The sequence below is a fragment of the Theropithecus gelada genome, chromosome 14, assembly GCF_003255815.1.
Source record: "Theropithecus gelada isolate Dixy chromosome 14, Tgel_1.0, whole genome shotgun sequence".
NCBI classification, from domain to species: domain Eukaryota; kingdom Metazoa; phylum Chordata; class Mammalia; order Primates; family Cercopithecidae; genus Theropithecus; species Theropithecus gelada.
Window position 1 is genome coordinate 92,014,793 of NC_037682.1, and position 21,661 is coordinate 92,036,453.

The 21,661-nt window shown below is 32.6% G+C and overlaps 1 protein-coding gene across 2 annotated transcripts in view; it reads left to right on the plus strand.

The window, feature by feature from the left end:
• Window positions 1–21,661, plus strand: part of CNTN5 (contactin 5) — a 1,331,129-nt gene that overhangs the window by 1,003,983 nt on the left and 305,485 nt on the right. For both annotated transcript variants that reach the window (XM_025357811.1, XM_025357810.1), the window contains one exon: window positions 12,353–12,534. In XM_025357811.1, coding sequence (XP_025213596.1) covers window positions 12,353–12,534 — 182 coding nt within the window. The remainder of the gene's footprint in view (window positions 1–12,352; window positions 12,535–21,661) is intronic.

Sequence of the window (21,661 nt, forward strand, 5' to 3'; positions counted from 1 at the left end):
GGGTCAAGAGATCAGGAGATTGAGACCATCCTGGCTAACACAGTGAAACCCTGTCTCCACTAAAAATACAAAAAATTAGCCGGACACGGTGGTGGGCGCCTGTAGTCCCAGCTACTGGAGGCTGAGGCAGGAGAATGGCGTGAACCCCGGAGGCAGAGCTTGCAGTGAGCCGAGATCGTGCCACTGCACTCCAGCCTGGGTGACAGAGTGAGACTTGGTCTCAAAATAAAGAAATTAATTAATTAATTAATTAATTAAAAAGAATGTGCACTCTGTTCTGGAGCTGGGACATCCATCTTCTCCTACCATCAGACATTAGAACTAAAGTTTCTTGGACTTTAGACTTGGGGGCTTACATCAGTGGCCCCCAATTTCTCAAACTTTCAACTTCAAATAAAGTTGCATCATCAGATCACCTGGTTAGTCTTTGGACTCAGGCTGGATTACATCGAAAGCTTTCCTGGTTCTTCAGTTTGAAGACAGCATATTGTGGGACTTCTCGACCTCTATAACTGTGTGAGCTAATTCCCATAATACATATATATATGTATAAATCTATCTCTTGTTGGTTCTGTTTCCCTGGAGAATTCTAATACAGTCGTTTAAAAGAAAACATCAATATAATCAAGAGAGAAATAGAAGTTATCTTTATGAAAGTTTTAGAATTAAAAAAAAAAAAAGTGAAAAAAATTACTAGATTGGATTTATAGTGGATTAGACACTGCAGAAGAAAATATCAATGAATTTGAACATAGAGCGTTACAAACTGTAAAATATAGTATATAAAGAGAAATAAAATGGAATTATGGCTATTGCTTTATGGAACAATTAGTTATGTAACATATATCAAGGTTTAGTCTCAGAAGAGAGGAATACACCAAAAATATTTTGAAGAATATAAAAATATATATATTGTTGTAAAACTTAACCCTGTGGATCTCCAAAGCTCAATGAAATATAAACAGGATAAAAACAAAGAAAAACATCGGAAGATACAACATAATATAATTGATGAAAAGCACTAATAAAAAGAGAATCTTAAATAATTCACTTGGAGTTATGTATCTAGTGAAAATATTCTTCCAAAAATTAAATACATTTATTCTTTTAAAAATAAAGACATTTTTAGCTAAAATAATTTGTTGCAGGAGAAAACAGCACAAAAAATGTTAAGGAAAATTATTTAGATTGCAGGAAATGTAATACTGTTTTATTTACTTTTACTTTTTTTTTTGAATGTCTTATTTGGTTGGTAATATATTTATATCATAAAATTAAAAAGGTACAAAATAGTACACAATGAGAGAGTCAGCCTTCTCCCTACAATGCATTTGCCCTCCTTGGAAGTGACCACTGTTACTAATTTCTTATACACCCTACAAAAATTAATTGATACATTTGTAAATATGTAAGTTTTAAAACTCCACAAAAAAAGAGCAAGAAATGTTTTTAAAAATATATGTATACATATAAAGTATATTTGCTGTTTTTAATTTCCACAATTTTCTATTTCCGCTTGTTTTGTAAAGAAAAAAAATATAATAATGTGTTAGAGGGTTTATAAAGTATGTCGAAATAATGTGTATGAAAGAATGGCACAAGGGGTAGGAGGGAGAACCTGTAAGCATAATATTGTCAGATACATATTGCAAACCTTAAAATAAGCAAATACATAGCACGAAAAACAAAAGGCTGTATTAAATAAACTAATATAAGACTAAAATGAAATACTAAAAACTGATAAAAATAAGACGAGGAAAAAAATATGAAAACTGATGGGATAGACAGAAAATGTATATTATAATACTAGACTTAAACCCAACCACAGGTAATTATATTAAATGTAAATTCACAAACTAAATCAAAGACAAACATTGTCAGACTGGATTGAAAACAAGACCTTATAATATACTATCTGCAAGAAAGCAACTTTAAAAATGATTTTTTTTTATATAGGAAGATATATATGTTAAAAACAGAAAAATTTAAAAGATGTACCATGCAAATACTCATCATAGGAAAGTTGAAGAGAGTATCTTAATATCAAAGTATACTGTAGCACAGAGTATTGCCTAAGATAAGGATGAACATTTTATAATAATAAAAAGACTAACTTCTCAAGAAGACATTCAAATCCAAAATGTATATGGACCTAGTAACAGGGCTTTAAAATGTATGAAGCAAAAGCTGACAGTACTTAAGAGAAAATTGACATTTTACAATAATAGTTGGAGATTTTAACACTCTTCTCTAGTAATTTATCAATTACAAGAACAGCAGGACAGAAAATCAGTAAATAACCTTCTTCTCCAGTAATTTATCAATTATAAGAAGAACAAGAAGACAGAAAATCACTAAAGTACAGAAGACATGAACACGGCTATTAACCAACTTGACCTAATTGATATTTAAAGAACTCTACCAACCAAAAACAGAATATACTTATCTGCAAATGGAATATTCACCAAGATAAATTATGTGTTGAAACATAAAACAAGTCTTACTCCTAAAAAAGAATAAAAATGAAGAGTGTATGCTAATTGTAACAAAATTAATGTATCATACAAAAGAATACTTAAAAAAAACACCAAATATTTAGAAATTCAAAACACACATCTAAATAACAAAATTATCAAGAAGAAATCACAAAAGAAAGTAGAAAATATTTTTAACCGAATAATAATGAAAACACAACGTGTGTGACATAGTTAAAGCAATGCTTACAAGTAAATTTTTATCTTTTAAAAGGGAAAATTCAAAATTTAATTATCTAAACTTCTACCTTAAACAAATGGAAAATGAAATCAATTTAAGATCAAAGATAGAATAAAAGAAAGATTAAGTAGTAGATATCAATAAAATTAAAAATGGACCGATAGTAAGTAAAAAGTAAAACTCAAATATAATTTTTAGAAAATACTAATAAAACTGATAAACATCAAAAACATGAGATAAAATTTAAATAACCAATATCAATCATGAAAGAGAAAACATCGCTACATCTCTATCCTAAAACATTTAAAGTACAGGAAGGCAATGTTAATTGACAACATTTAATTTTACAGCTAGGTCAAATAAAGAAGCTCCTTAAAATAAATCATTCTTATAACTGGCACAAGTAGAAAGAAAATATGAATTTTTCCATATCTATCAATGAAATTAAATTTTTAATTAAAAACCTTTGTACTATAAAACAATTGAGGCCCAGTTAGTTTCATTAAGGAATTCTATCAAACATGTAAAGAAGAAATTATATAACATGCCCAACCAACTTAGATTTATCTCAGGAATGTAAAGTTGTTTTAACTATTAAAAATCAATTTATATAATTTGTTACACAGGTAGAATAAAAGAAAATAATCTTACATTCATCTTAGTAAATACAGAAAATGCATATAACAAAATCTAATATGCATAATGAAACCGTCAAATATGTAGAATTAGAGGGAAACTTTCTTATCTAGGCAAAAGACACCTACAAAACGTCAATATTCAGCGTCATAATGGTAAGAGACTAAAATATTTCCCCTTTCCTTTTGTCGCCACTTCTGTTCCACACTTAATGGGAGACCTGGATAGTCAGGCATTAAAAATATAATTATGGCTTTGAGATGGAAAAGGAAGAAATAAAGCTGCCTCTGATTGCAGGTGGCATAAATGTGTAGGTATATTTTCAGGAATCAACTACAAAAACCCTAAAATTAATATTTAGGGATACAGTAAACAAAATATGCACAAGACCTGTACACTGAGAATTTATATAACATTTATGAGATAAATGAAAGAATACCGAAATAAATAAGAAGATGTACCATGTTCATGGAATACAAGACTCAATAGTGTTCAGAAGTCAGTTCTCTCACAATTGATGTATGGTCTAAACATAATCCAGTCAAAATCCCAGCCTGCTTCTACTTTTGTAAAATTTAGCAAGCTATTTCTGAAACTTACATGAAATTCAAAGCAAATGAAATAGCCAAAGGTAGAAAAAGAAACAAACTTGGAAGACTTACACTACTTAATTTCAAGATTTACTCAATATTTATTCTAAAAGTAATGATAATCAAGAAAATGAGACATTGGCATAAAGATAGGCTTATAGATTAATGCAACAGAAGAAAGGTCAGAAATTTACCCACCTTCTAAGGTCCGTAAAAAAAAAAAAAAAAAAAAAAAAAAAAACCAATTAATTCAGTAGGGAAATGGTAACATTTTGAATAAGTAGTGCTGAAACATGGGGATATCTATGTTACATAAACTGATCCTTTAACCGTATCCTGTACCATGAACAGAAAATAAACTTAAATTGGATCATAGTCCTAAATGTAAATCTATGAAAATTCTAGACAAATACGTAGAAAAATATCTTCACTTTTTACTTTCTGGAGTCAGAAAATACGTCTTAAGACAGAAAATGAAAAACCACTAAGAATACAACAACAGGATTACAAGAACTTCATCAAAATTGAAACCTGCTTGTGTCAAAAGACAACAGTAAGAAAATAAAAAGGCAAGCTCAGATTGGAAGAAAATATGTGCAGTATATATTTGATAAAGAACTTGTATCCAGTATGAACTAATAATTATTACATTTAATGCTGGGAAGGAAAAAATGCAACATAAGAATGAACCAAAGATTTGAATATGCCAATGGCTAATAAAAACATCAAAAGTAGCTCTAAGTTGTTAGTCATCAGGTAATATAAATTGAAACCACACTTTAGTGTCACTACACTACTACAAAATGGCTAAAATTAAATGATTGATAATATCAAGTATTTTCAAAGATGTAGAACAACTGGAAATTTCATACATTGCTGGTAAATATGTTAAATTATACAGGTACAATGAAAAAATAGTCTGGTAAATACTTAAACAGTTGAACATTTACTTACCATACATTCTAGAATTTCTATGCTTTTTAAGTACCCAAAAGAATTAAAAATGTATGTTCAAAAATACTTGTACAAAGTTTTATTCATAATAGCCTAAAACTGAAAACCAAATGTCCAACAGTCAGCAGGTGTCTGTATAAACAAATTGTAGCATATCCATATATTGATATACTCCTCAGCAATTAAAAGGAATTAACTACTGAAGTGCACAACAACTTAAATGAATCTGATAAGTCTTATACGGAGAGACAGAAGTCATGCTCAATGTGTACTATATTATTCAATTTATATAAAAGCGTAAAACTGGTGAAAGTGTTCCTAAATTATGGCCATCAGATCATTGATTGCCTGGGACATGGGTGAGATAATTGGGAAGAGATATGAGGAAGAACCTGGGGTTTATACAAGTGTTCTGTATCCTGATTTTCCTGATTGTTCTCATGGTAAAGGCAAGGGTCCAAGAGAGAGAGCAGCACAAAAGACTTAAAGCTACAATATACTGGCCAAAGCAAATCATAAGGCAAGCCATACTCAAAGCATGGGTTACCAGACTCCATCTTCTAATGGTACGATGTGCAAAGTTACCCAGCAAAGGATTTAAATACAGGCAGTGATGGAGAATTAAGACTAGTTTTTCAATTAATCTGCTATACTGACCAAGGTCCCACATTTTGCATTCTTTCTGTTTTCATTTATTCTCCCAAAAAGCTAACCAGTATTTTCCTGAGCTCACTCTTTCTTCTAATAATTCAATGAACGTAGCTAGTAATAATCAACACACATTTTTTAAGTTCTATCTTGTAACTCCTTTCCTAGATTTAGAAGCATTTCAGATTACCTTTCCAAGCTCTCAAGGATGACAGTTTTACAAAATGTTTTACCACTGGATAGCATGAAACTTGATCTCATTCTCCACTATGCATTCCTTTCCATCTTCATCCTCACTGTTCTGGCAATTCCAAATGTTTACTGTCTTGTCACGTCAGTTACCCATTTCCATTTTTAACTAAGTTCTACGTTAGTAAGATAGTGCCAGAAGGTATAAAAAATAAACCCTAGAAAGTCTGGAGCTTAGCAAGGTATACATTTATATCTCATTCATGTAACATCTGACAGAATGTTATTAGTTAGCATTGGTGAGGTAATTTGTACTTTCCTCTGCACAGTCATTTAGAAACTCAGTCCTGCTATTTTCAACTTGTTACTTACATATTTACTCTGGGTATTGATCTCAAACTATCCAACAGAAGAAGAGTAGATATTCATAGATTTTTAAAAACAATTCTACTATACTTGATTTCCAGAAATCATCATAGCCAAAAGCAAAAAAAAAAAAAAAAAAAAGTATATCCAGGAAAAAAAAAAAAAAAAAAAAAAGGATTTGGGGAACAGATGAACAGATGAGGTTTCCAGGCTTTGCTACATACCTGATTTGTTTGTAAAATTACAATCATCTTTTCTACTATTTTATGATTTTATCATTAATTTCATTATTTATTTCTAAAGTTAAAAGCTCATCAATATCTTAACCATCTTCCTCCTCAAAGTGAAAAAACTTTAGGATACATTAACTTATAACTTCTTTTTCTTAAATTACATGTTCTTTTGGGTCAGCATTTTAGTGCTGTCTCTTTTTATACATGCACATTATTTTATTGCTGTTGCTATTACTGTTATTTGTGTTTTCTCTTACCACTTCTTGCATCTTAAACTTACTTTCTACAGTCATTATTCTCCTTCTTGAAGTGTATATCCTTTAGTAATAGTTTATTGGTGAAAAACTTGTTCAGTTTTTGTAGATCTGATATCCTTATCTCCTTTTGCACTCCTAAAGAAAAATTTACAAGACACAAAATTATTAGTTTATAGATGCTTTTCCTCTCTTTTCCACTATGTTGAACATAATTGTTCCAACATCTTTACCTCCTTCCATTGCTGCTGTTGAAAAGTCAGTAGACATGCTAATCATTGTTATTTTGTAAATTACCTGTCTCCCTCTCTGGCTACTTTTAATATATGTCATTGGTGTTCTGTGGTTTTAGTCATGCTTTGTATATATTGTATTTCCTGTGTTTATGGATTCATGTCCTTCATTTTAGGAAAATGGCATGCCAAATACTTTTCAGATATTACATAGTCTTCCCTCTCTTGCTCTCGCTCTCTCATCTCTCTCTCTCTGTCTCTCTTTCTATCTGTTATCTTGGATTGGACTTATGTTATACCCTCTAGCTTTATACAACACATCTACTAACTGAGGCCCGTATTTATGTGTTTTCTGTCTCCCTTCCTCTCAGTGCCTCGTTCTGTATATGAAGCTCTAATCTATCTAACTCTTTTGGAAATATTCTCTTCAACTATGTCTAATTTGTTGTATAACCCAGCCATTGAGTTTTACATTTTTATGATTATATTTTTGTTTTTAAATTTGTTTTATTTTTAATCTGCATATTTACTTTTATTGTCATGTCTTCTTTGATCATTTTTAATCCATGATTATTTTTACTCCAAGTTTCATTGCTGTGAACATTCAATATGAAGTTATGTGTTGTTCTGTATTTTGTGATTCTGGGATAACTGAATAAGAACAATTGAATAAATTGGAGCAATAAAATCAAAAAGTAAAATTCCATTATTAAAATACACAGATTACCAAATATAGTTTTTAAGTCAAAAATTAAATATAACCATTTGCCATTTAGAGGAAATTAGATTAAAACAAAGTGACATACCATGAAAAAAAAAAGCTAAAAATAATAGGAGAAATAGGCAAAGAGCATGAGGTTAATGGAGTGTTTTTTAAAAAGATAATTTAAAGCAAAAATTAGAAATAGGGTCGTTGTACTTGGTAAAAGATAATTAAAACTCTAAAAATAATAACTTTCATGAACATGTATTTTCAGGGAGAAAATCAAAACACAAAATAAAACTTTTAGACATATAAGAAGATACTGGTAGTAATGATAGTAAGGGTAAATTAACACACCTATCTCAGTCTGACTGATCAATCTGGATGAAAATAAAGAGGATATACAGTAGTAGTTTTCTGTGGAATAGGGGGAGGAGTGAGCAAACTCCAGGACCCTGAATCCTGCTTCAAGCAGACTACTTTGCATCTATTGATATGGGTTATTTTATTTTAGTGTACAAGGATTCCATAGGAGGTAAACTGTTCTGAAATTATTAAAAACATGAAAACAATATCTGACAACTAACAAAAGCTATATAAAAAATAATTTTTAAACTTATAAATATACTTTTTTCCAGTAACATGGAACTTGTACTAAAAATTAATTCTGTACGTGACTACAAAGATTGACTTAGCAGGTTCAAGAAAGTAGAAACTGTGTATCACTCTATGTATCAACACATATCATATGTAGCTATATATTTCTTATCAGCAGAAAGGATAGTTATATGATTTTGTTATTAATCATGAATAATAATTATACTGATCATTCAGCTCAAAAAGTTAAAGTGTAGTATAAATGTACTGGTTGCAAAAGAGGAATTAGTAAATTAAAAAATAGAAACTCATGAATTAAAAACAAAAAATTAATAAAAACTTAAAATGTTTATTTTAGAGAACAATAAAATAGACAAACTTCTGACATAGCCAATCATTTAAAACTTATTATATCTAACATTTATTGGGTGCTTACAGTATGCCATGTATTTCACTAAGTAATCCATAAGAATTTATCTCACTTAATCCTCAAAATAGTATTTTGACAATCGTTCATTTATTTCATAAGCATTTATTTACAATATACCAAACATGATATGAGGCACTGGGGACATACTGCTAAACAAAATTCCACTGCCCTAAAGATATTTGCATTTTAGAGGAATAAACAAATACCTTCATTTTACAGATAAGAAACAAAATTTAGAGAACTTAGGCAAATTTCCCAAGGTCACACAGAATCTCTGTGTCCAAATCGTATTAGAACCCAGGTTTCTCTAAAGGTCCATGCTCCTAACCAATATGTAATGCTATTTCTGTGGGCAAAAATACAGAAAACATATATTTATACGATATAAATTACAAAGAATACACAAGGACCATCATTTTATTACTGTAAACTAGGGTTTTTTGCCTGCTTACTTTGTGCCAGACTGTTTAAATCTTTCAAGATTCACAACTACTCTCTGACATAAGTCGTAATATTTCTAGCATACGTTACAATTGAGGAACCTAAAGAAATGAAATGTTAAATAACTTGTAGTTGCAGAGCTACCTCTATAGCCAGTCAATCTGGCTGCGGAACCCATACTTAACTACTAGAATATGTAACTACCTGTGATTAAGACTATTTTAAACTACACAATTACAATTTGTATAACTTGCTGCTAAAACATTGACATTATGGATAAAATAGTTGATTTTCTAGTGAAATGTGAATTGCCAAAGTTGGCATAAGCAGAAATTTAAACAATACAGTCAAGGAAAACACAGTCAAAACACTAACTCCAGTGATGGTGGCAGACCCAGGTAACTTTGTGAGAATCCTATCAGTGTTTGAAGGCAAATATAATTTCCCTACAATTTAAGTTGATACAGAATACAGAAAATAGGAATATTCTGGCTTGTTTACCAAGCAAATCACTCATCATTATGATACTGCATCTGTCAAATCAGTCTGTAAACAAACCATGAACTCACCAATGAATAAGCTCACAAACAACCTTGATAAGCTACAGACAATCTCACCTCTGAATATATGCAAAAATTCTAGCATCTGTTAAAAGAATATCACACTGATGTAAAGGATGTTCCAAAATGCAGGGTTCATCCTTTCTGGACATTGAATATATGCACCTATACCAGCAAGCAAAAATTGCCAACTCCTTAATCTAGCAACTTCAATTTTATGTTTTATTCCTAAGGAATAAAGCAGAAAGATATTCAAATATATATAAGGGTGGTTATCATAATGTCATTTATAATGGAGAACATTGCTATCATTCCTTAGGAGAAAATAATAGGTGAATATCTTACACTTAACAGTTATAATCCATGGTAAATTGTTACAAGGGACATAAGTAAGATACACAAAGCATTTTGTTATTTAAAAGAAAAAATTCTAGCTGGCTACACAAATTAGGACTTTGCTGAAGGGGAGGCATTTAGGACAGGTCCCAGAGGAGGAGTAGCATTTTAACAGATATGATTGGAAACACGGAGGGATGTGTTTCTGGGTCAGGAGATCTGGAAAGAAGTAGTGAGAAATCAAACTGAAAAAGTCGACTGGGTCCAAAGCATGAAGTGTATTAAATATATATAGTACTAAATAAATCAGTGGAACAGAATTGAGAAGCCTGAAGCAGATTCAAGTACATGGGAACACATTCTATGACAAAAGCAACATTTTAAATATTGTGGGAAAAGGAGTTGTACTCATTTAATGATGCTGAAATAATCAGTTACATTCCCTATCTCAAACCAATACACAAATATAGTCCAGTTGGATGAAAGATCCAAACATTTTAAAGTAATAGAAAATGCTACCAAATGCTTCAGAAAATACTGACAAACTTAGGTTTATAGATAATTTTGTAAACAGGAAAAAAAAAAATCAGAAGTCAGGAAGGAAACTATAGACATGTTTTCTTCTCCCCAAAAATGATTATAAAATTGTATTAGAGGCCCCATAATAAACTAACAGTACACTGGGGAAGAATAGTTTGATGGTCCTAAAACACAAAGAACTCTAAGAAATTAACACAAATAAGCAAATAAAAAAGCAAGCAAAATAAAATAAAACAACATAAGCAAACAATTCACAGAAATGCAGATGCAAGTGGCCAATAAAATCATGAAAAGATGTTCAACCTCCTTAGGGTTCAGGAAAATATTAAGCAATAAAATATCATTTTTAACCTATAAATACTAACAAAACTTTAAGAAGATTGATCAAATGCAATACTGGCAAAGATATAGGGAAACAGTATCACGTACTAACAATAGGTAGGGAAAGTGCTCGTATATTATTGAAAAACAATTTGGCAGTACTTGTTAAAATGGAAAATGTGCATGTCCTTTGATCCATCAGTCCCACTTTTGTGAAAGACTGCAAGAGAAAAGAGAATAGTACGTGAAATATGTGCAAGGTTGTTTATAGCAACATTGCTTTTTAATGATTAAAAAAAGAAAAAACAGGCCGGGCGTGGTGGCTCATGCCTGTAATCCCAGCACTTTGGGAGGCCAAGGTGGCAGATCACTTGAAGTCAGGAGTTCGAAACCAGCCTTGCCAACATTGTGAAACACCGTCTCTACTAAAAAAACAAAAATTAGCGGGGCATGGTGGCAGTGCACTTGTAATCCCAGCTACTTGGGAAACTGAGGCAGGAGAATTGCTTCTGAGAGGCAGAGGTTGCAGTGAGCTGAGATTGTGCCACTGCACTCTAGCCTTGGCGACAGAGCAAGACTCTGTTTCAAAAAATATTTTAAAAAATAAGAAAAAAAGAAAAACCTTGACTGCATTCAATGTTTACCTACAAGGGGGCAGTTGATTAAAGCTGGTACATTCACACAACGAAATAATATGCAACTATTCAGCAGAATAAGTCAGGCTAATATGTATTGAATATGATCTTTAAATAATAAAACAGCAAATATACAAAATTTATATTTTAAAAATAAGAAAACAGAAATAACTCATTATATGTGTGAATATATGCTTCATGGAGATGAAGTGGGAGATTCTGTGTAAATTGCGTTTGCTATTTGGCCAGAAAAATAAGATTTGCAGGGTTGGAGGCAGGACAAGTTTTTAATTTACTTAATTCATAACCCTTTTGTTTGACTCATTGCAATAAGCACATATTGGTAATTTTGTCAAGTTACTCTTGTCGTTTATGAAAACATAACAATTTTTTTGTTGTTTTTTGTTTTATTTTTTTCAGATGGAGTTTCACTTTTGTTGCCCAGGCTAGAGTGCAGTTGTGCAATCTTGCCTCACTGCAACCTTTGCTTTCTGGTTTCAAGCGATTCTCCTGCCTCAGCCTCTCGAGTAGCTGGGATTATAGGCACCCACCATCATTCCCGGCTAATTTTTGTATTTTTAGTAGAGATAGGGTTTCACCATGTTGCCCAGGCTGGTCTCAAACTCCTGATTTAAGGCGATCTGCCCGCCTTGGCCTCCCAAAGTGCTGGGATTACAGGTGTGAGCCACCGCATCTGGCTACCAGTGTGTTTAAAAATAAATCATAATTGGTTACAATTTGTATTGTCTTTGAATTGCTTTCCTGAAATATGAAAGAAAAGGAAACTTTTTAAATAATCTACTTACCAGACAACTCACATGGAAAGTGAAATATATCTACCAGCACATGGTCCTTAATTGTGATTACATTTTATTGCACTCAGCCTATTAAGTGCTTAAATTACCAGATAACAGAATCTATGTTCCTAATAGTGGAAAGCGTATTAACAGTATTTTTGTTCCCTCTCGTAGCCCCGTTCCAACAATCACATGGATGAAGGTTAATGGCTATATTCCTAGTAAGGCACGTCTGCGGAAATCTCAGGCAGTGCTGGAAATACCAAATGTACAGCTGGATGATGCAGGCATTTATGAGTGCAGAGCTGAAAACTCACGTGGAAAAAATTCCTTTCGTGGACAATTACAAGTATACAGTAAGTGTTTTCAGCAAAGCATGATTGCTGTAGTCCCAAAAGTCAAACTGAAAGTGGAAATTAACTTTAAGTAAATATTGTTTATTAGGTGCATAAAAACCAAGTAATAATTTATAATCATACTTCTTTTGTATGGTAAGGCATCACGTCAAATTACCCTACACATAGAAATGATTTACATTATAAATGAATGGGGAATTATCGGTGTCTTTGTATAGCATACAGAACTTACGTCCTTAAAAATGAGCTATTTCCCTGGCACCAGCACTATTCTCTGATACGTTAAAAATCTTACTAAACTTATTAACTTAATCTAGAACTTGGTCAGAATCAGAGGCTCCAATCTAGTGTCCATCAACCAAATCCTGCCCAGGTGCCATTTTTTGTAAATGATGTTGGAACAAAGTCACACCCACTTGTCTACATGTCACCTACGTCAGATATTGCCTGGCAATGCAGAATTAAATAGAGACAGAGACCAACCGACTTGCAACGACTGAAATATTTGCTATCGAGCGTTTTTCAGAATAAGTTTGCTGACCTGTGGCCTAAATTAATACATCTGTATAATAAATAGCCCCTACAGCCTGTAAGTGTTTATACTGTCCAAAAATGCCAATCACCCAGGTTGTGTCTAAGAATTAGGAATATCTGGTTCAAAAGTTTTTACAATCTCATCTTTACTTCTAAAGTTCTAAGTTGTTTGCACTTTTCATATTTGATTTATAATATATACAATGGGTAAGTTAGGGTATTCTCATTTTCCAGATGAGGACACTAAAAAGAGAAGCAATAGGCTAGAGCATTGATATAAGCAAATACAGATGCTTTGAATATATAATTATCCAAATTTCATGTTGGCTGCTTCCTCCAGGAAACCATGACTGTCCCTGTATCTCAAGATGAGTTCTAAAAGCTTAATGACCTTTATAGGAACTCCTAAAGAGTACTTTAAAATATTAATATCTGAATTCAACCAGTCTTTCTTCATCTTTAACAACTCCTTTAGGAATTTAGCACTCTAACCAAATTGATTATGCATTGAACATTTTATCCATTCATTCATTGATACAGTTAATGTTTGTTAAGTGCCTTTTGCTGCTCTACATGCTAGTGATAGAGCCTTGAAGTAATTCGTGATCCATTGGACTAGATGAAAAGCAAACCCCACATTAGAGTGGAGCATTCTATGTGCAGCGATAAAGGCATGTGAAGAGGACTGTGGGAATGCAGAGTCTACTGCATTCTACTCAGAGGAGTCGGGGAAAGCTTTAGAGAGGATCGGTATCTTAAGGGCTAAACAGGGGAGAGCATCTGGAAGAAAAGGACATAGACATTTAAATGTTTCTAAGATTGAAATATTAGCAGTGGTTTGATTGTTTTTAGGCCATGAATATTGTATTTGGATGAAATTCACAAAGTTTGTAACTGTTCATAATTCCTAAAACAAATCATGAAGACAACTCTCCCTAGCCAGAGAGAAAAAAAGTTTTTTCTACACCAGTGGAGCAAAGATTAACATTAAAATACACAGTGATTTTATTCTCACGGCAACAGTTTGAAGTATTACCATCCCTCTGTACAGATCAAAATCTGATACTGAAAGACAAGTGTTCAACCAGAACTTTACTATAGAAAATCACAAATAATGTAAAGCATGCTGAAGGCTATCAGAGGAAAGTACCAATTTTCTGTGTTCTAAAAAATGGCCCACACCTAAATAGAATTAGATTATATGTTCTAGGGACTGAGGCTCCTACATAGCATAACTCTACTTACTCCTCCCTTAACCCCAGCTACTTAATTCATAGGTAATGATGACTGTTTCCAGAATTTTTTTTAAAAAAATTGCTTTCACTCCATATTACTGGTGTATGTTCTAGTGAGAAAGTGCTACTTAAACAATCTGAGGTGTCCTTGTCATGCACTGTAGGCCAGCTGGGTAAAGACAAACCTACTCAAAGCATGCATCACTTTGAATAGAAAAAAAAAAAAAAATCTAGATTGTTCCTTAGAAAGAGAAACTGGGCCGGCTAGCTACTTGGCATATATTTGTGACAGGTGGGAAATATATCTTGAAAGCATGTGGACTCTTTCTTTAGCCCACGTTTAGGGTGGCTTTCTACCAGGCTCCATCAGGAGGCCATACACCTTGCTTTGCCCTAGAAAATTCCATTTTACATCTGTTGCCCTAGGACAATTATGAAGAGTGTCCTATTTCACTTCTAAAAGTATCTTGGTAAATAGGTGCAGTGGCTCAGATCTGAAATTGTAGCATTTTGGGAGGCCGTGGCAGCTGAACCTGTCTCTAAAACAAAAAATACAAAAAAATTATCTGAGCATGGTGGTACACTCCTGTGGTCCCAAATGCTCAGGAGACTGAAGTGGGAGAATCACCTGAACCCAGAAAGTCAACACTGCAGTGAGCCATTATGGTGCCTCTGTATTCCAGCCTGGGTTAGACCCTGTCTCAAAAAGTATTACAAATAAAAAAATAAAAGTATCTCGGTTATCATGTATTCATTCAACTTTTGTACTTTTAAAACTGTCATGTTTGACATGAGGGCTTTCTTCCCCATCAAACTCTGTAAAATGTAGATAGGATCTTGGCCATCATTTCCACCTGACTGGCAGTAGATATGGATAGCATGATGAACGGATGTTTCACCGTCTCCATGGTTTATATTTAGAATATTCTCTCAATATAATGAATTACTATAGGAAGCTCTGTAACTGGGGCTCTATCTGTTAGAAGTACAGGCTACCCTTTTTATCCAAACGGTCAATATTCATGGAGTACTGAAAGCATATGGTCTTTCCTGTAGCACATTGTTTTTGAAAGTACAATTGCAGGAATTCTTATGCTTAGCTATTAGTTTCAAAAAATGAACCAGGTATCTAAGGCAGCATTTCTAGTCCCTTTTCTTGGTCAAAGCATTATATAAGTACTATATAGACAGTACACATAAATTTAAGCCACATATTTTACTGTTTTTAATTCAGTATCTACATTTTAAGCATAAAACAACAAATGACAACATAAAGAAGTCCATGGTAGTTAAATAAATTAAAATTAAGGTATACTTATATGTCTAATATAACATAAATAGGTCTCAAAAATTATACTCATAAAAAAGAAATAAAACTTGGTGAAATTAAAATACTAAATTTTGGAAATAATTTGAACCTTAGCATAAACTGCATAAATATTCTACTTGGTATGTCTTTCTTGATAATAGGATTTTCATGGGTTAAGCCATTTCTTTGGTTATTTCTGTCCTCTCTAGTTTCTGACGATTGATCAAAAAGATGTGGTTTTAACTCATCATAGAAAATTTTGTTTTTATAGTTCTAATACAAGTTGAACTCTTACTTGGTAAAGCTCTCAATTAAAAAGAAAAGAAAAATGACAAAATAACAAAAGAAATGAACAAAGTAAGGAGGGACGGGGTAACTGAAGGGGAAAAGATGGAGGCAGGAAGGACAAACATCATTTAAGCAGTTTTATATTATAAGGAGTTCTCAAAATGGGAAATACTTTATGTAAACAGAAATCTCATTATATAAAGATGTGTGATCTGTGAGTTTAAATGTGTATCATGTGCTTCACCAACTAGTAATTTGTCACTCTATAAAGACAGTCCCTATGATCTCTACACAGTTTATACATACTATTTCAACTGGAATTGTATCCGTATTAAAATATTCCTTTAACCAGAATGCTTAAAAGAAAAGTAAGTTATACTGTACTAAATATCCAGTAAAGGAATATGGTTTCATTTTCAGTGTAGAATGGTGTTATAGATTTCCTTATCTTCATAAAATCTCTGAACAGTATCCTCACAAATGTTAATGGCTTCTATCACCTGCAATTTGCTTGTAAGCCCTTTCAAAACAGTCTACTTTTTTTTTTCATCTAGCCCTATGAATTCTGTTCAGCACACAGTGGATGATTTTTATTATGATTCTATACTGTTATAAAGATTAGTGCTTTAGGTATGCACATCATTTTACAATGTCCTCTATGAAAAATAGATGAGAGTCAGCAAAGACTAAGGAACTAATGAAGAGAACTAAAGATTACCAAGAGCTTATCTTCTAGACACTACTATGAGGTGCTTTACATACATTACCTCACAATAACCCTTAGGTATTAGGATTCCCATTTGACAGATGAGAAACTAGGCCTCAAAATATTAAGGATTTATTACCCCAGGATCCATTAATAACAAATAGTAGAACCAAAATCCAACTGAAGCTGGCAGTGACACGAGAATTCAGCTCCTGCCTCTACCCCAAAGGATAGCTTGCTACTTCTCAGTGAGACATTCAGTACCTGAACTAAGGCATGAGATGAGAATGGTATCGAGAGCAGATAATTTCTACTTACTATATACTTACTTAACATTTTATTACTGTTAGAGAAAACTGTATGATACATTAAAATCCTTGCCATTCGTTTTTATTATTTTTTCTTTTCTTCAAAATACTGTTTATGTGTGTTAGTTCTGATCTTTAAAGATGTTTTAGCTATTAAAATATATCAAAGATTTGCTCTAGGAAATGATATAAAATTGTAGATTCCTGGTTAATAATTTCACACCTAAAGACAGTTTTCAATCCCGTTGTATGGAGAGAAAACTCTTGCCTTGAATTCTACTGTTATTATGAAAGTGTTGCCATATGTATATTCACAGTTGCTAGAAAACGAAGTTGAACATTACACATGGACAATGGATTTTGGTGGAAAGTAACCAATATATATTATCTTCTATCATCACAGTAGCTCACTGAAATAGGAATTACTATCTACAGCTTACAACTGAGACTCATTACAGTTAAAGAACTCATTCTCAGCCACATAATAGAGCAAGGGCATGGTAGCACTAGAATTTGAACCCATATTCACCCCCAACTGTATAATCTCTCCAATATAACACATTACATCTCATTGGCCCACAGCTGAGAGTCATAATATTGAAAGTGATCTATGCAGATAAAATATGTTGACTCCTCAATACGTAACAGTACAGAAGCAACAAAGGAGGCCAATAACACTTAGCATTCATCAGTAGAGAATTACAGAATTTCTAATGACAAGAGGTAATAAGCAAGAGTTTTCTTTATGCACATCTGCTTAGTGTTTTATAAAATGTAACCCAGAGACTGATCTGATGCTCAAATGTATTACATAAGTACGGTGCATCTGGTGAGACTTTAACAGCTCCTGGGTTTAAAGTGCCATATGCCTCTTCAGTTTTCCACATCCTAAAATAGGTGGCTTGACAAAAGCTAGATTTTAAAAAGTTATTAGGTTTGTTTTAAATGTGACCCAACCTGTGATTTTTCTTTCCCAGATAGATGAAAGACTCTCCATAATGCAGACCATGTCTTGGTGTCTGCTCACCCCATGTTATTATTCAGAAGCCAAAGCCAGTGCCCTTTAGTAACTTTCAATCTCAACCAAAAAAAAAAAAAAAAAAAAGTTTAAATGTAACCTTTTATATTTCTGATTTTATGTTACCAGTAATTTTGTTGTTTTTGTAAGAATCTTGCAAGTACTGTACTGTCTTTTTCAGATTACAGCCTAAGACAAATTATTTCAGGCCTTAATCCAGTCTTTAATGTTTTATTTTTAAAATTTTACCACTGCCCTTTCACATAATGTTTTTGCCTTGGTCCATATAGTATAGACCTAGTGGTTTATAAAATACCTTACAATGTAAAAACGAAATCTATTGTAGAAGTCAAACTGATCTAGTATTGAACATAATCTACATTTTCCAGGTATTATATGAAGGACAACAATTCATAAATTCCCATAGCCTTCATGTTAATTAATGTTTATTCAATGATGACTTAAATTTATTTTTCTAATATAGATCTTAACTTCACTGTAACACAATCTACAATCTAAATTCTGCTTGTATGTGTGTCTGTGTACATGTTTGTGTGTGTATGTTTATGTGTTTGTGTGCTTGTGTGTGTATTTGTTTGGAGTGGCTTGAAAGCTTTTATATCAAGTCAATTAACAAGCAGACTACATATACTAACTGCATATGGCATCTTAAGCAGCCAGGTGACATCACCAAGTTATACCATTTCAGGATTTTTTTCTTTTTTTTGCTATTATGCATCATAGATAGAGATAAAGTTACAGATGTATAGATCTCATACATAACAACATAGCTTGGTACAAAAGATTCACACACGAAGTACAGTGTTCAAAGCAATAAAATATGAAACGACATCTCTTATCTGCCAATAATTGACATATTGATAGCATTTTTACAGTTCTGAGGGCAGTGTAACAGGCCACTTTTACTTGTAGAATTCTTGGTAGAACTAATTTGAGTAACATTTTAATGGCCTTTCACCCACTAGAATTTGAGCTGATAGCAAACAGATATGATGGCACATTTATATTCATATCTTCAGAGTAAGCATTTTACCTATAATGGTATCCAAAACAAAATCTAAAGAAAGGAAAGAAAAAATTAATTCATATTTATATTAATGTCATTAATCATATGTTTGATTCCTATGAAAAAATTGTTTTGGAATCAGGACTCTAAATTAGGCTACTTTACAGAGTATTCCAAAATATGTTTGAAGAAACATTTTTTCTTCCAATTTCTAATGGATTGTTTTCTCAGATGTCAAATCTGTTTTTATTTGAATATTTTAACAGTTCTTTGTTTCCTAGCTCTTCATTTCTATAACTTTTTTTTTTTTTTTTTTTTTTTTTGAGATGGAGTCTTGCTCTGTCGCCCAGACTGGAGTGCAGTGGCCGGATCCATTTCTATAACTTTTAAAAGTCTCTTTTGAATTTATTTTAAAGGCTCACAGTCATGGTACATTTAGAGATAGATCAATAAGTCAAACAAGTACAATCAGTTATTATATGTAGGACACTGTTTCGTCTAAAACTATGTTTAGAATCATCTCTGCTCTTAATGATCTCACTGTCTCACTGAGTGTCAAACTCAAACCAACTAAAATACTTAATAACAATTTAAGTCAGCAACAGAAGAGAGGTAACAAGCTACTACAGGAATATTTTCCAAACGAATAAGAACTACAGGTGTCCAGAGGAGGTGCACATGACTCTTCTTTGAGGCTGTGATTAATACATCTTACTTAATTTAGAATAAATACTGAATCATGAGTAGAATTAAAAGAGACGGAGAATAGAAGTATAACATTCTATGTAGAGTGAACAGTTTAAATAAAATACAATGTGTGCTTGGGAGATAACACACCAATTTATTTGGCTTACAGGAGTCATGCATAGTATAAAGTATTCTGACAGATTAGCAAAGTTTACAGAAAACCCAGACGTAAAAGTAGAGTTTAATATTGCTGGTGTATCTCACTACTCCTGTCAGTATTTTAGCATATATGACACATAACTACAAAGAGATGATTTCAGAAGACAGGTACAAAAATCATGATCAATATCTGAAACTCACCGTGGTAAGATTTTTGAATGATAGCTTGCAGGCTTAGAAGCTGAATCACAGAACGTATTCCAAGGTCTACAAATCCTGACTATGCTATGCCAAAGTGGGGCTTCTAAAGTCCAGACTATATTGGCTAGAAGATCAATAAGCTAAGAAAAGCAAAATTCCCACTTAGAAACAAATAAGTAACTTTGTGACCTTGGGTAAATGTCTTTAATCTCTTTGAGTCAAAGGTTATCTGATTCATAAAATAGGACATGTTTGTTTTAAGGATGAATGTTACAGGGATTGAGAATTTAGCTCAGTGTCTAGGCCATGGTAATGGCTAGGACTAGCATTTAATAAATGTGAGTTCTTTCTTGCTCTTTCTCCCCCCTTCTAAACTGGCTTTGGTTTGGGACATCTGCTACTCCTTTATACCCACTATTCTGACATGCATGTGTAGTTTTCTTTATTTTTTATTTTTCTTTTTTGAGACAGGTTCTCACTCTGTCACCCAAACTGGAATGCAGTAGCATGACCATGGCTCAGTGCAGCTTCAACCTCCCATGATCAAACAGTCCTCCTGCCTCAACTTTCCAAGGAGCTGGACCCATAGGCGTGCACCACCACACCTGGATAATGTTTTTTATTGTTAGTAGAGACAATGCCTCCCCATGTTGCCTAGGCTGGTCTCGAATTCCCGGGCTAAAGTAATCCCTCTGCCTTGGCCTCTCAAATTCCTGATATTACAGGCATGAGCCACTGTCCCGGGTCCAATGTGCAGTTGTTTAACACATCTTTTTTCATATGCTCTCCTTTTCCTTGGCAATGACGTTAGACCACCTCTACCACAGCAAAAACTCTTTAAGTGTAGAACCTCTCTGTTTCTATATTCTTAATAGCCTCTAAGATCGAACAAGGACTATGTAGCATATCTGAATGAACATATAAATGAATGAATGATAAAAGCCCTCAGTAGTACATATAAAATTTTACAGTTTTTGCCGAAAATTTTGTTAGAAATAATAAATTCAGTGCAATATTTGTATATGTATTTCTTTGTTTTAAACAGAATATTTGTAGACAGTCAGCTTTATTCAACTATTTTCCTTAAAAATTGGCCAATAGTGGAAACGAACTTTAACTTGTATTTTAAGATTTCATATAATTACAACAGTATCTCATTCTTAATAAAATAAAGTTTCCTCTAACATTTTTGCAAATATAAAAAAATATATTGTAAGAATGTAAATTAAGAAAAATTTTACAGTAAAATCTGGATTCACAAATCATTTTTCCAAAGTCATTCAGGTGTTATATATATGGAAAGAGAGACAGAAACAAGTTGAGTAGTTACACAGTTACACTGTATATTTCTACCTGTGCTAATGCTGTAGAAAGAGCAATGATTCTAATACCTGACTTCCTATTAAACTGGTTCGGGTGCCTTGGGGATAACTAAACCACTTGAAGTCCAAAAAAAAAAAAAAAAGAAGAAGAAGACTTTGCATAGTTACAATAGCATTTTATATTATCAAAATATCTTCACTACTATTTTTTGGGGGTACAGGAAATAGAATTTTGTGTGTAGTGTAATGCCATTCTTCTTCAAAATACCTATGGTTGAATAATTTGCTTTAAAAAAAATACATTGAATTTTTCCATGTAAATTTTTAATGTGG